The sequence below is a fragment of the Ailuropoda melanoleuca genome, chromosome 5 (assembly GCF_002007445.2).
Source record: "Ailuropoda melanoleuca isolate Jingjing chromosome 5, ASM200744v2, whole genome shotgun sequence".
NCBI lineage: Eukaryota > Metazoa > Chordata > Mammalia > Carnivora > Ursidae > Ailuropoda > Ailuropoda melanoleuca.
In genome coordinates, this window is record NC_048222.1 from 61,501,486 (window position 1) to 61,514,694 (window position 13,209).

A 13,209-nucleotide genomic window follows, 5' to 3' on the forward strand; every position below is an offset into this window, starting at 1 on the left:
TATAATTAGTGCCATACGATTACGTTTTTTTAAAAGATTTTATTTATTTCTTTCACAGGGAGAGAGCTAGCAAAAGCAGGGGGAGTGGCAGGCACAGAGAAGCAGGCTCCATGAGCATGACTTGAGCCAAGGCAGAGCCACCCAGGTGCCCGATTAGGTCTTTAAACCACTCTCTTTCTTTTCTTTTTCTTTTTTTTTTTTTTAGATTTTATTTATTTATTTGACAGAGAGAGAGAGACAGCCGGCGAGAGAGGGAACACAGCAGGGGGAGTGGGAGAGGAAGAAGCAGGCTCCCAGCGGAGGAGCCCCATGCGGGGCTCGATCCCAGAACGCCAGGATCACGACCTGAGCCGAAGGCAGACGCCCAATGAGCCACCCAGGCGCCCCCAAACCACTCTCTTTCAGACAGAGAAACGGAGACTGAGGGAAGTTCAGTGACTTGTCCAAAGCTGCACAGCTATTAAAGGCAAGGCTAGGATTCAAATCCAGGTTTGTCTGGTTCCAAGGCTGGAGGAGGGGTAAAGAACAAGCCCAGCGTGGAGATGGGAACCATCTCATCTCGCCCAGTCTTCCATGTCCATCCATTTTGTTTCCTCCATAAATAAGTCTCTTTGTTCCTTCCCTTAACTTTCTGATTTGTTTCTCTCTTCGTCTCTTTTTGTCTCCAGTCTGCTCCTCTACATCTGTTAACATTTTCAACCTACATTTATTGGCTCTCTAAATATGTCATACTCCTTTTGTTTTAAAAAACAAACAGAAAACCTGGTTTTGTTCTCAAGGACGTGCAATGGCACAAACTGTACCTCTTTCTTTGCATCTTGTTTCTTCTTCCCTGCTCTCCGTCTCACTGGGAAGTCTCTGTCTAAACCAAGCATTTGGGCTGTGCCAACGCAGTTAGAAATCGGAGGAAGGGGCGCATCAGGTTGCACTCCTTCCCCACAGCCGCTAGGGGCCACCCTCCTCCACGCAGAAGTGCGGGCCAACGCAGCCTGACTCTGTTGCGGGTGCGCGCCCTCCGCTGATTGGTGACACCGCAGAGAAGCCACGCTTTGATTGGGCTGCTGTCAGGTGTCGCTGACGGCAGGTTCGGCTGCGCGAGCGCAGGGAGGCGGGTGAGCGAGGGCCGGGGGCGGTGGGGGAGTGGCTGGGGGCTGGGGGCGGTATCTGGGGGTGGGCTGGGTAGAGTGGGCTCGGTTGGTGCTGAGGGCCGTGTTTGGTACCGGCTGGGGGCAGCTTCGGAAAGAGGCCCAACGGAGAGGCCTCAATGTCAGCGTAGGGAGAGTAAGGCGGGGGCGGGCGAAGGCTGGTGGAGTCGCATCGGAGGGCGGTATTCGTGACCGGGAGCTGTGTGAGGAGAGACACCGGAGGGGGTCAGCAAGAGAAGAGAGGGGTTTGAGGATTTGCGGGAGGAAGAGGGAGTCGTGCGTGAGGAGCGTAGGCAGCAGGGGAGCGGGTCAGGGTGGGGAGGTCTGTGTGAGGAAGGGTGGAAGGGAGTCGACGCGGGAGGGAATCGCTGCAGGCAGGGGTTGTTGCGGAGAGGAGGGGACCCTGGAGAGAGCTAGTGTGAGGACGGAATGGATCGTAGGCATTCTTTGTGGGGGATCATTGAGGGTTCGATATAAATGTTACCAAGTGTGGCGACTCATCTGCGGGTTTGGAGGGCTGCTTAATGCTGAAGAATCATTGAGTGAGAGGATTAGTTAGATTATTAATTGGATTAGTTGATCAGTGATGGGGGAGGGGCAGCAGTGTTGTGAGTGGTTGGCGGGGTCAATGAAGAGTCATTTTATTTTTTTTTATTTTTTTATTTTTTTTTTTAAAGATTTTTTATTTATTTATTTGACAGAGATAGAGACAGCCAGCGAGTGAGAGAACACAAGCAGGGGGAGTGGGAGAGGGAGAAGCAGGCTCATAGAGGAGGAGCCTGACGTGGGGCTCGATCCCATAACGGCGGGATCACGCCCTGAGCTGAAGGCACACGCTTAACCGCTGTGCCACCCAGGCGCCCCGAAGAGTCATTTTAGCAAGTTTAGGGGAAGAAGGGAGTATGAGTGGGTTGATAGAACAAGGGCATCAGCACAGCTCATCAGTGTCAGAATGTGGTTCTGTATGAAGGAGTAAGCATTGCATCTCGAGGGAGTTTAGGCAGGAAGAAGATCGTGTTGTTGGCCTGAGGAGTTTTACTGTGTTGGAAATAGTCCTGCCTGGACTGTGTATTGATGTTTCCCTTCACCACCAATGGTGCCCTCCATTAAGTGCATGGTGATTAAGGAAATTGACTACTGCAAGCATCTGTAAATTCTAAGGGATAAAGAAGTTACACAGTTTACCCTCTCTTCTACCCCTTCTTCAGATCTGATTTAACATGAGTGTTTCTGAGATTATCCATGTGCCCCACCTTCTCTCTTTATCTAACTTCTCCCCACCACTGACCCTCCGGTTTGCATTGATTCAGGCAGGAGTTAGACTGCCCTTTAGCCCTTACTGTATAGAGCGTGAAGTTTCTTTTGTTTCGCAACAAAGTATTGAGGGAGAGGGGGATGGGGAGAAGGGCACGGAAAACTGGGGAATGGCTCTTGGAATACCACATCAAATCCCAGCCTCTCTCGGAGGTACATCTAAATAAATCCTGGCTTATATCATAGCTATTTCTGTCAGGCTTCTATCTTTGCTTTGTTAACTATGAATTTAGGCCTTTCCGTCTCTCTTTAGCCACGTATTTGTGAACAGACTCTTCTTCCCCATTCTATTACCACCCCTGTTATAAAGTTAAAATAGAATTTCAGGAAAATGACTATATACATTCAGTAGAAAACCAGGAAGGACTAAATGGAAAAAAGGGTGAAGGATTAGGAATCTTAGACAGGAGGGAAAATCCCTGCTTCAGATAAAGAATAAAGGGTGGAACAAAATTCTTCTTGCTTAAGCTATACAGGGACCTTGGTAATGCCACAAATCATGAAAGTTGGGTTAGGTCACTAAAAAGGAGTTCAAAGAAATGGCCTATTCAGGAGGGGGAGTGTATGTGTGAGACCTGCAATAGACAACTGGAAGTGTTAAGTCTAAGGAGCATGTGGTTGTCTAGTAGAGACAAGGAGATGGTAAAGACTAGAAAGATCAAGGTCTGCATAAAGGTTAGCTGTAACTTTCTGGTCAAAGCTGCAAATCCCACTTGCAATGGAAGGGTTTCAAAATACAAAATAATTGTTGGAGACTACTTTAAAAGTCTGTAAGACTAAAACCATTTACTTAAGGTGTTTGTGGCTTTTATGAGAGTCCTTGGTTAGTTTTTCCTTTTTCTTTTCTTTTTAGTAACTTTTTCTCTTTTAATTGGTTAGCATTTCTGAGAACTTTTGGAGAATGTGAAAATTGCTGCTGGGTGACTCAACTTTATTTTTGGAAAAAAGCAGCATACCCGTATCCCCGCAATTTAGTATTAACAAATGTTAACCTTTTGTGTATTTGCTTTAGATTTTTTTAAAAATTGAAATAAACATTACAGATAAGGTTGTAAAGTTCCACTCAGATCCTTCTCAGTTCCATTTTCCCCTCTCAGAGGTAACCACTATCATGACTTTAATGTCTTTCTTTCCAGTCCATATTTTTAGACTTCTATTAATTATGTATACAATTATAAATATATGCAATATTTTTTACTTATGCAAACTGAATTGTACTGCATGTGCATTTCTGCAGTTTGCATTTGGAAATTGTCCATATTGTACATCTTTGATTCATTTTTAAAAATTGCTGTTAGTTTATCATTTGTGTATACTTAACTATATTTGTCTGTTCTACCTGTGACTTCAGAGTTTTCAGTTCTTCCCATAACCAGTAGTGAGGTTATGAACATCTTTGCCCATGTCTTGTTATGAGGGAGAGTTTTTTACAGCAGAAGTTCTCAACCTCCACACTGCTGATGTCGTGGACTGGATAATTACTTGTTGTGGGGGAATATCCTATGCATTTTAAACTGTGAGGCAGTATCCTTGGCCTCTACTCATTAGATGCCAATAGCACCTTCCCAGTTGTGACAACCAAAAATGCTTCCTACCAAATATCCCCTGACCTCACTATTAGTTAGGAACCACGACAGTAGGTGTATGTATGCGGTGGAACTACCAGATTGTTCTAACTCAAGTATAAGTCTTAAGATACTCTCACTGATTATGGCTCTAGGCAGAATTTTTTCCTACAGTAGTTTCTGGTTACGGGATCTTGGCCTAGACCATACTTGGGTCTGTAGTACCAGGACATGGTAGAAAGAAAATTGAAATTTTGGTCAGAGAATGGGTTGGAGGCTATTGTATAGATGCCTGTATCCTCAACCTCCCAGTCAGCACTAGCCCTCTTTCCTTGACAGATTTTCTGGATTTGGGCATTTGTCTTTTAAAGTGGAGCACATGAAGGAGGGTTGGGGGCATAGAGAATTTTAATGTTCTGATATAATGCTTAGAACATAGGGTGCCCTCAATAAATGTTTTTTGAGTTAATCCTTGGTAGGAATGAAGATGTGGCTTAAGGTCAAAGGCAGCTGAGCTCTCTCATTCCCTCTGCCCTTGAATTAAATCCCTGAGTTCAACACAACTGTGGGGAGATGGTGAAAGGATAGGAACATTTTGGAATGAATCCAAGATTGGAAATGTCACTCTAATCTTCTCTTCTGGTAGGAATCAACAGTAGCCTTCCATGAGGAACTGCCTTTTCCACTTGCTGCTGGAGTTAATGGTGTTTCCTGCTGGCAGAATCAGGGACATGCCAGCACTGTAAGGGTTAACCTACTTATCCTCTCACCAGTCTCATGGTTGGGGGTGGGTTGAGCAGAGAGGAAAAGGGAGACCTTGCTTTTCTCTTAGGGATCTTTAGTCATAGCCCGACAAGTCATAGCCCATGTGCGTGCCTCCTTTCCTGTTGCTCCTTCTAACCATAGTTTTGTTTCCCATTTCCCCTAGTCTCCTTATCGTTCCCTCTTTATTTTATCATTCCCCATGCCCCATCCCCACCCACTGCCATGGGGTTTGGATTCTGAGCTAATGGGATACCCTCCATTGCAGAGCGGGATGAGTGGGTGCTCCGGCGGGGATGTGGTCACTGCCGGCCAGTGAGGGTGAGAGTGCCACAGCCCACTTCTTCCTGGGAGCTGGAGATGAGGGGCTGGGCACCCGTGGAATAGGCATGAGGACAGAAGAGAGTGACAGCGAGCTCCTTGAGGATGAGGAGGATGAAGTGGTAAGACTAAGGAAAATGATGTAACTTGGTATTGGGACCCCTTTCATAGAGTGTTGAGATTCCATTGGTTGGAGACACCTCTCTGCTCTTTCCAAATGCATAGATTTCCTGTCATAAACAGGCCCTGTCCTGATTAAATGGAGAAGCAGTAGATATTGGTTAGGTTACTTCTCTTTGAATTCCCTGCCATTATGCCTTCCTCCTGTTGTGTTACTGGTTCTCTGGCTCTTCTGCCTGAGCACACATTTCCTACTGTGGAAAGGCTCCTGTTCTTTAGGCAGTAGAAATCCCTGTATATTCTACATTCCAGACCTAAGTTAGGAAATAGCATTTACCCGGTAGGTCTAAAGTCCTGGCAAAAAACCGTGCCCAAAGGAGATGAGACAGTGTTCCCTAATAGGGATGGTCTTGGTGGGAAGTTCCTAAGTTCCTGACAGCACTTCTTCTCTATAGCCTCCTGAACCTCAGATCATTGTTGGCATCTGTGCCATGACCAAGAAATCCAAGTCCAAGCCAATGACCCAAATCCTAGAACGACTCTGCAGATTTGACTACCTAACTGTTATCATTCTGGGAGAAGATGTGATCCTCAACGAACCTGTGGAAAACTGGCCATCTTGCCACTGCCTCATCTCTTTCCACTCCAAAGGTTGGAGTCTGTGAAAGAAAATGGGAGGAAATGGTGTTGGGAGTGCTGGACTGGGAAATGAGGTTCTTACTGTCAAATAGTACAGAGGTCATCGGCTCTTCCTGACACACTGGAGAACAGTGCAGAGGGGTTTGCTTTCCCTATATCGTGGAAGAGTTGCTGGAGGTGGTTTAAAGGCCACATTCAAACCTCAGGATCTAAGGCTCTTGGGGTCTCTGACAGAATTGTGTATCTCTGGAAGGACCCTAAAAATAATACCTTTTTCACTTTTTCCTGATGGATATTCTAGACTTGGGAAGTTGGGCAGAAGGATAAGTGATGGGTGGGTGGGTAGAGGAGCTTAATGGCAACTTTAGCTTTAATACATCTATTTCTCTTGCTGTTTTCTCACTCTCTTTCACTTTTTTCTTTGATCTATTTCCTTTCTCTATCCCAGGATTTCCTCTGGATAAAGCTGTTGCTTACTCCAAGCTTCGAAACCCCTTTCTTATCAATGACCTGGCTATGCAGTATTACATCCAGGATAGGTATAGCTTTCTGTTGATTGGTGGGATGGGTAGCCCTGAAATCATGCCTGTTTATAGAGTCCACTCTGGGAGGGGCAGAGTCAAACAAACATGCTTAATTTTTGTATCATGCCCTTTTGAGTTCTATATTCTGATATCTACCAGTTCCTGAGCAAATGAAATCCCTAGCCTCTTCCCTTGGTTACCGCCCCCCACCTCTCCCAGCTAATTTATTTGGGGGCAACAGGAGGGAGGTGTACCGGATCCTGCAGGAGGAAGGTATTGATCTGCCTCGATATGCTGTGCTCAACCGTGACCCTGCCCGGCCTGAGGGTGAGTACCTGGCTTTGTCCAGTCTTGCCCTGCCTGGCTTTCTGTGACTTAGCCTAGTTGTCTGTGGTCTAGACATTTCCATGTACTACTTATCTCAGTGAGCCTTTGGTTATTGGATTAAGGGTAGAGTTAGAGCTATGTGTCCTTGAACAGAGCCTTGGACCTCTTTTGTAGATACTACTGTACTTATATACCATATAGATACTTCCATATCTATTACTAAGATATGGTCATAGAAATTTGGGTGTTATGGAGATTAAAACTCAGAGAAATGGGGGTTAGAATTATCCTACAATGCTTTTTTTTTTCTTTTTTTAAGATTTTATTTATTTATTTGACAGAGAGACAGCCAGCGAGAGAGGGAACACAAGCAGGGGGAGTGGGAGAGGAAGAAGCAGGCTCATAGCAGAGGAGCCCGATGTGGGGCTCGATCCCATAACGCCGGGATCACGCCCTGAGCCGAAGGCAGATGCCCAACCGCTGTGCCACCCAGGCACCCCAGAATTATCCTACAATTCTCAACCCTGGAAATGACCGCATACATGTCTTTCAGAATGCAACCTGATAGAAGGTGAAGACCAGGTAGAGGTAAATGGAGCTGTCTTTCCCAAGCCCTTTGTGGAGAAGCCAGTGAGTGCAGAGGACCATAATGTTTACATCTACTACCCCAGTTCAGCTGGAGGAGGAAGTCAGCGCCTCTTCCGTAAGGTATGGGAGACATTTGAGCATTTGGGGAAGTAGAAGGACAAGAATGAGGTGATGGGGAGGGATGCTGGAGGATTTGGGGACAAGGTGGAGGCAACATTTTTTTCTTCCTTTTCTTCCTGAAGATTGGCAGCCGAAGCAGCGTTTACTCTCCTGAGAGCAGTGTCCGCAAGACAGGATCATACATCTATGAGGAGTTTATGCCAACAGATGGCACAGATGTCAAGGTTATGGTGGATATAGGGATTTAAGAAGTCATAAATGTCTAGGTGGGATGATGTGCATGGGAAGCAAGTGGAAGTGTATGGAGAGTCATAGAAAATAAAGCATGAATGTGATTTGCTTTCGTATTCAGGTGAAGTTAGAGAAGTAGACATTTACATTGTTACTATCAGAGCAATGGCAAGGGTAGCGTGGAAAATGGTATAATGTTGGTAAGTTATTTCTTAACGAGGACTAGATAATAGATCTGGAGTCCCAAAGAGAAACCTTCATAAAGATATTTCACTGGGACTCAGTAAGAAAAATGTTGGTCTCCTTGTTCTTTGTACTCAGACTTTTTTTGTTTTTGTTTTTGTTTTTACTCTGAAACTAGTTTACAGACCTAGTGCTCATATTATCTTCTTATATGCAGGATGAGCGGTGGGCATACTCAGTGATGCTATGTACCTGCAGGTATATACAGTGGGGCCTGATTATGCCCATGCTGAAGCCAGAAAATCTCCAGCCCTGGATGGGAAGGTTGAACGAGACAGTGAAGGGAAAGAGATTCGATATCCAGTCATGCTGACTGCCATGGAAAAGCTGGTGGCCAGGAAAGTCTGCGTAGCTTTTAAGGTGGAGGAGGGCCCATGGTGGGTGGTGCTGTGGAATGGGGGAATGAGACAGGAGCAGGGGTCTGGGAAGAAAGAGTGGCTCTCTTGTTCTCATCTTGCCTCTTTCCACTGCAGCAAACAGTTTGTGGTTTTGACCTTCTTCGTGCCAATGGTCACTCTTTTGTGTGTGACGTCAATGGCTTCAGTTTTGTCAAGAATTCGATGAAATACTATGATGACTGTGCCAAGATTCTGGGGTAAGGGACACAGTGGTCTGGACTGGGCAGAATGGGCTTAGAGAAGAGAGTTAGGAGGCTCTTGCTTTATTTTAAATATTGCAAAAAGGGTTTAAAAAAGTGAAAAAGGAAAATGGAAAAAGGATTCCTTAGCCCTCTTGTCTTCCTAACGCTGCACTCCCCAGTTAAAACTGTTAACAGTTTTATACATACCAATATGTCGTCTTCTACCATATATAAACAGACTATATTATTGTACTAAATATGATGATACTGTAATACTGTTTTAAAACTTTTCTTTTAAAAAATTCACCACATGATATTTAAAAATGTGGAAAGAATGATGAATACGGTGAGTATTCAGGTATTCACCATCAAGCTTTAGAAATAGAATATTAAGAATTGGCATGCCTGGGTGGCTCAGTTGTTTAAGTGGCTGACTCTTGATTTCTGCTCAGGTCATGATCTCAGGGTCCTGGGATCAAGCCCTGTGTCGGGCTCCACACTCAGTGCGAAGTCTGCTTAAGGAGTCTCCTTCTCCCTCTTCCTCTGCCCCTCCCCCCAACTCACATTCTCTCTGTCTCTAAAATAAATAAATAGATCTTAAAAAAAAAAAAAAAGGAAATATAGTTGAGGCCCCTACCCATCCCTAGCTAATTACATCCCTTACCCTCCCATCCAGAGATAACCACAATCCTTAATTTGGTGTTTGTCATTCCCATGCGTTAATTTTTTTTTTTAAGGATTTATTTATTTTAGAGAGAGTGCACTCTAGAAAAAGAAAGTGGGGGATGGGGCAGAGGGAGAGAATCTCAAGCAGACTCCCCACTGAGCACGGAGCCTGATGTGAGGCTCAGTCTCAAGACCCATGAGATCATGACCTGAGCCAAAACCAAGTGTCGGACATTTAACCAGCTGAGCCACCCAAGTGCCCCTGTTATTCCCATGCATTTATTAATACTTTTACTACATCTATGGGGTTGTTTTTGGGGTATGTTTTCAGACTTTATATAATGTATTCTTCCACAGCTTGCTAGTTTTTGTGAGCCTTATTCATATGTGTGGTTCTGGTTCATTCATTTTCATACAGTTCTTCATGTTTCTCCTAGGAACACCATCATGCGGGAGCTTGCTCCACAGTTCCAGATCCCATGGTCCATCCCCACAGAGGCTGAGGACATTCCCATTGTCCCTACCACATCTGGCACTATGTGAGCAAAAGTATAAAATCTGGAGTAACCTACTAAAAGCACCTGACTCAGACCAGTGGTTACTTTCTGACCCTATACCATCTGACTAGTGGAGCTGGGCATCTTCCAGGCATTTTCCTTGACCCTGCCTATATGCCTGATCTCAGATAGTTTTTCCTCTGTTCTCTGACATGTCAAATAAAATGAAATGATGGGAGTTGGTGTGGGATGGATTGGAGGAGAGGCTCTAACAACATTCCCTACCTTAGGATGGAACTTCGTTGTGTCATTGCAATTATCCGTCATGGGGATCGTACCCCTAAACAGAAAATGAAGATGGAGGTGACACATCCAAGGTAGGAAGGATCTCCTAATTTAGACAGATAGGTTTTTGTGAGGGAGATGGGGATGGAGCAGCTCCCCAAGGTTTTAACTGTCTCACCCCATACCGAAGCTTTTCCTTATTTCTTCAGGTTTTTCAGTCTATTTGAAAAACATGGTGGCTACAAGACGGGTAAATTAAAACTGAAGCGGCCAGAGCAGCTACAGGTAACCTGGTGAATCTGGCTGGGAGGAGCAGTGCTATGGGAAAGATAGAGAATATAGATTTGGGGGCCTCAAGGAGAGGCCAGGATGAAAGGGTAACTTGCCAGGACTTGGCCTTCTGCACGGATATCCTGTTATTTCCTCTAGGAGGTGCTGGATATCACAAGGCTGTTATTGGCTGAACTGGAGAAAGAACCAGGTGGTGAGATCGAGGAGAAGACTGGGAAACTAGAGCAGCTGAAGTCTGTGTTGGAGATGTGAGAAAGGGAATGGGAAAGGGGAGCCGGTGACAGTGAGAACTGGGTGCTGGGGTAAAAAGTAAACTGTGCTTATCCTGCAGGTACGGTCATTTCTCAGGCATCAACCGGAAAGTGCAGTTGACTTACTACCCTCATGGAGTAAAAGCTACTAATGAGGGGCAAGGTGAGATATAATATGCCGTTGCCATTACCATTCAAGTTTCTTATTCTTAGACCTTTAGATGACCTCTACCTCAAATCACCTTTCCGGGCTCCAGAGAAGACCTGCCATTTAGACATCCCCACTATTTTCCTTAGATTAGACCGATTCACTCTCTCTTATTCCTGCAGACCAACAGCAGGAAGCCCTCGCCCCGTCTCTATTGCTGGTACTGAAGTGGGGTGGAGAATTGACTCCTGCCGGTCGTGTTCAGGCTGAGGAGCTGGGGCGAGCTTTTCGGTGCATGTACCCTGGAGGACAGGGTGAGTATTTTGGAGGTCAATAGCAGGGCTTGGATAAGACGTTTAGAGAATAAGTTAGGGGAATGAACAGATAGAGGCAATGGAGAAGTTAATGGGGGAAAGAGCATTCTTTCTTCCATGTGGGTATTTATAGCAGTCCATTCCTGGTCCTCCCCTTTACCCCCAGGTGACTATGCTGGCTTCCCTGGTTGTGGGCTGCTTCGTCTCCATAGCACTTTCCGCCACGATCTCAAGATCTATGCCTCTGATGAGGGCCGTGTCCAGATGACTGCAGCTGCCTTTGCCAAGGTGCACACTTAGAGTTCTCCCATAGTCCCAGCTTCCATTAGGTCGAGAAACCAAGAGTTTGGAGAACTAGTTGGAAAATGTCAGGATGTTTATGTGCTAACTCAGAGAAGTTTCTGCTTGTATCTGACCCATTCTATACTACTGAGAATGAGCTGAGAATAATTAGTGGGGGTAGGCCCCTTGATCTGTACCTCTCCTCTCCAAGCTAGTTCCCATTTGATCTCTGGGACCATCTAGGCCTAGAGGAAGTAGATTGGAAGGAAAACTAATAGATTTTGTGCTTCCTCTCCAGGGCCTTCTGGCTCTAGAAGGAGAGCTAACACCCATTTTGGTACAAATGGTGAAGAGTGCCAACATGAATGGGCTCCTGGACAGTGATGGTGATTCCTTGAGCAGCTGTCAGCATCGGGTGAAGGCTCGATTGCACCATATTTTGCAGCAGGATGCACCTTTTGGTCCTGAGGATTACGATCAGGTCAGGCTCTCCCTATTTTTGTGCCCAACATATCCCCATCCCAAATTCCTAGAATTCTAAGTAATAGTGATCAATAATGGTACTTACTACATGGTAGGCACTGCTTTCCATACATTATCTCATTTAATCCTTACTCTTTGAGGTAAGTATGGGTCTACAATCTCTTAACCACAATTTCAAAAACAAAAAAGATTTGGCACCAAGATTTATTTGGTAGCAAAACCTGACATGGTAAGACTATTTCTAATTCCTGTTTATTTTGTTTAGTTTACATAGTCATACATTGTGCTGCAGAAATATAAATGTGTTTAGTTATGCCCTAAGTCCTGTTGGAGATACTATATAGCATGTGGCATATGTACTATATTAACTTCCTAAAGTCTGAACAAGTCTCAGTTCCAAAACACAGTGGGTTGCAAGGATTCTGAATGAGTTTCAATTATTTATTGATGCATAAAAAACTACCCAAAAGTCAGTGACTTAAAACAATATCCATTCTATTATCTTATTCATAGCTCCAGGCTCGGCTGGTCTTGACTGGGGTATCTCCTAAAATTCCCCAGATACTGGCCAGGTTTGGGGGCTGAAACCATCTGAAGGCTCAGCTGGGTTGCTGAGATGGCTGGGCTTTCTCCTTCTTCTTGCTATCCCTATAGTCTTAGAGACTCTCCTCTCTACATGTTTTCTCCATGTGGTTTCTTAGCACGGTAAACCAGACTTCTTAAATGGTAGCTTAGGACACCCTAAAAGTAGAATCTTCTAAGCTTCTTTTAAGATTTTGGGTTTTTTTTAATTATTTTTTTAATTGTATTTATTTATTTCAGAGAGAGAGCACATGCACACACGCTTGGGGGTGAGGGGCAGAGGGAGAGGGGGAGAGAGTCTTTTAAGCAGACTCTGTGCTGAATGTGGAGCTCAACACAGAGCTTGATCTCACAAACCTAAGAGCATGACCCAGCTAAAACCAAGAGTCAGACACTTAACCGACTGTGCCACCCAGGCACCCCTATTCTTAAGGTTGTGATCTCATGGTTGTGAGATCAAGCCCCACATCAGGCTCCACGCTCATCAGGGAGTCTGCTTGAGATTCTCTCTCCCTCTTCATCTCCCTCTTCATCCTGCTCGTGCTCTCTCTCAAATAAATTTAAAAAAAGATTTTATTTTTAAATAATCTCTACACCAAATGTGGGGCTTAAATTCACAACCCTGAAATCAAGAGCTGCGTACTCCACCAACTAGCCAGCCAAGTGCCCCCTTCCAAACTCTTTTGAACGTGTGTAGGCCCAGAATTGGTTTCATTGTTGTTGTTGTTGTTGTTGTTTATTGGTTAATCAGTCACAGGGCCAGTGCAGATTCTAGGCAAGGGGAAGGTGACAAAGAATTAATGACCATATTTAATCCACCTTAAGAATTGTGGACTTGTACTACTTTTCTCCCATTTTACAGGTGAGAAAAGCTAGGCTCAGAAGAATTTAAGCAACCTTTACAAGGACACCCAGCTAGTATGAACCCAAG

The 13,209-nt window shown here is 44.9% G+C and overlaps 1 protein-coding gene across 12 annotated transcripts in view; it reads left to right on the forward strand.

The window, feature by feature from the left end:
• Nucleotides 1-1,037: 1,037 nt before the first annotated feature.
• PPIP5K1 (diphosphoinositol pentakisphosphate kinase 1) overlaps nucleotides 1,038-13,209 on the forward strand; it is a 46,412-nt gene continuing 34,240 nt past the window's right edge. For 10 of the 12 annotated variants that reach the window (XM_011227376.3, XM_034661050.1, XM_011227388.3 and 7 more), the window contains exons 1-18: nucleotides 1,038-1,112; nucleotides 4,671-4,766; nucleotides 5,055-5,229; nucleotides 5,683-5,878; nucleotides 6,315-6,405; nucleotides 6,632-6,717; nucleotides 7,271-7,425; nucleotides 7,548-7,649; nucleotides 8,098-8,259; nucleotides 8,373-8,494; nucleotides 9,583-9,684; nucleotides 9,933-10,019; nucleotides 10,137-10,212; nucleotides 10,357-10,466; nucleotides 10,550-10,632; nucleotides 10,800-10,931; nucleotides 11,098-11,219; nucleotides 11,512-11,694. In XM_011227376.3, the coding sequence (XP_011225678.1) occupies nucleotides 5,083-5,229; nucleotides 5,683-5,878; nucleotides 6,315-6,405; nucleotides 6,632-6,717; nucleotides 7,271-7,425; nucleotides 7,548-7,649; nucleotides 8,098-8,259; nucleotides 8,373-8,494; nucleotides 9,583-9,684; nucleotides 9,933-10,019; nucleotides 10,137-10,212; nucleotides 10,357-10,466; nucleotides 10,550-10,632; nucleotides 10,800-10,931; nucleotides 11,098-11,219; nucleotides 11,512-11,694 (1,956 nt within the window). In that variant the 5' untranslated portion in view covers nucleotides 1,038-1,112; nucleotides 4,671-4,766; nucleotides 5,055-5,082. Of the gene's footprint in view, nucleotides 1,113-1,176; nucleotides 1,371-4,670; nucleotides 4,767-5,054; nucleotides 5,230-5,682; nucleotides 5,879-6,314; nucleotides 6,406-6,631; nucleotides 6,718-7,270; nucleotides 7,426-7,547; nucleotides 7,650-8,056; nucleotides 8,260-8,372; nucleotides 8,495-9,582; nucleotides 9,685-9,932; nucleotides 10,020-10,136; nucleotides 10,213-10,356; nucleotides 10,467-10,549; nucleotides 10,633-10,799; nucleotides 10,932-11,097; nucleotides 11,220-11,511; nucleotides 11,695-13,209 lie in introns of those variants that run through there. The other 2 variants (XM_019801699.2, XM_019801729.2) reach the window with 2 other exon arrangements.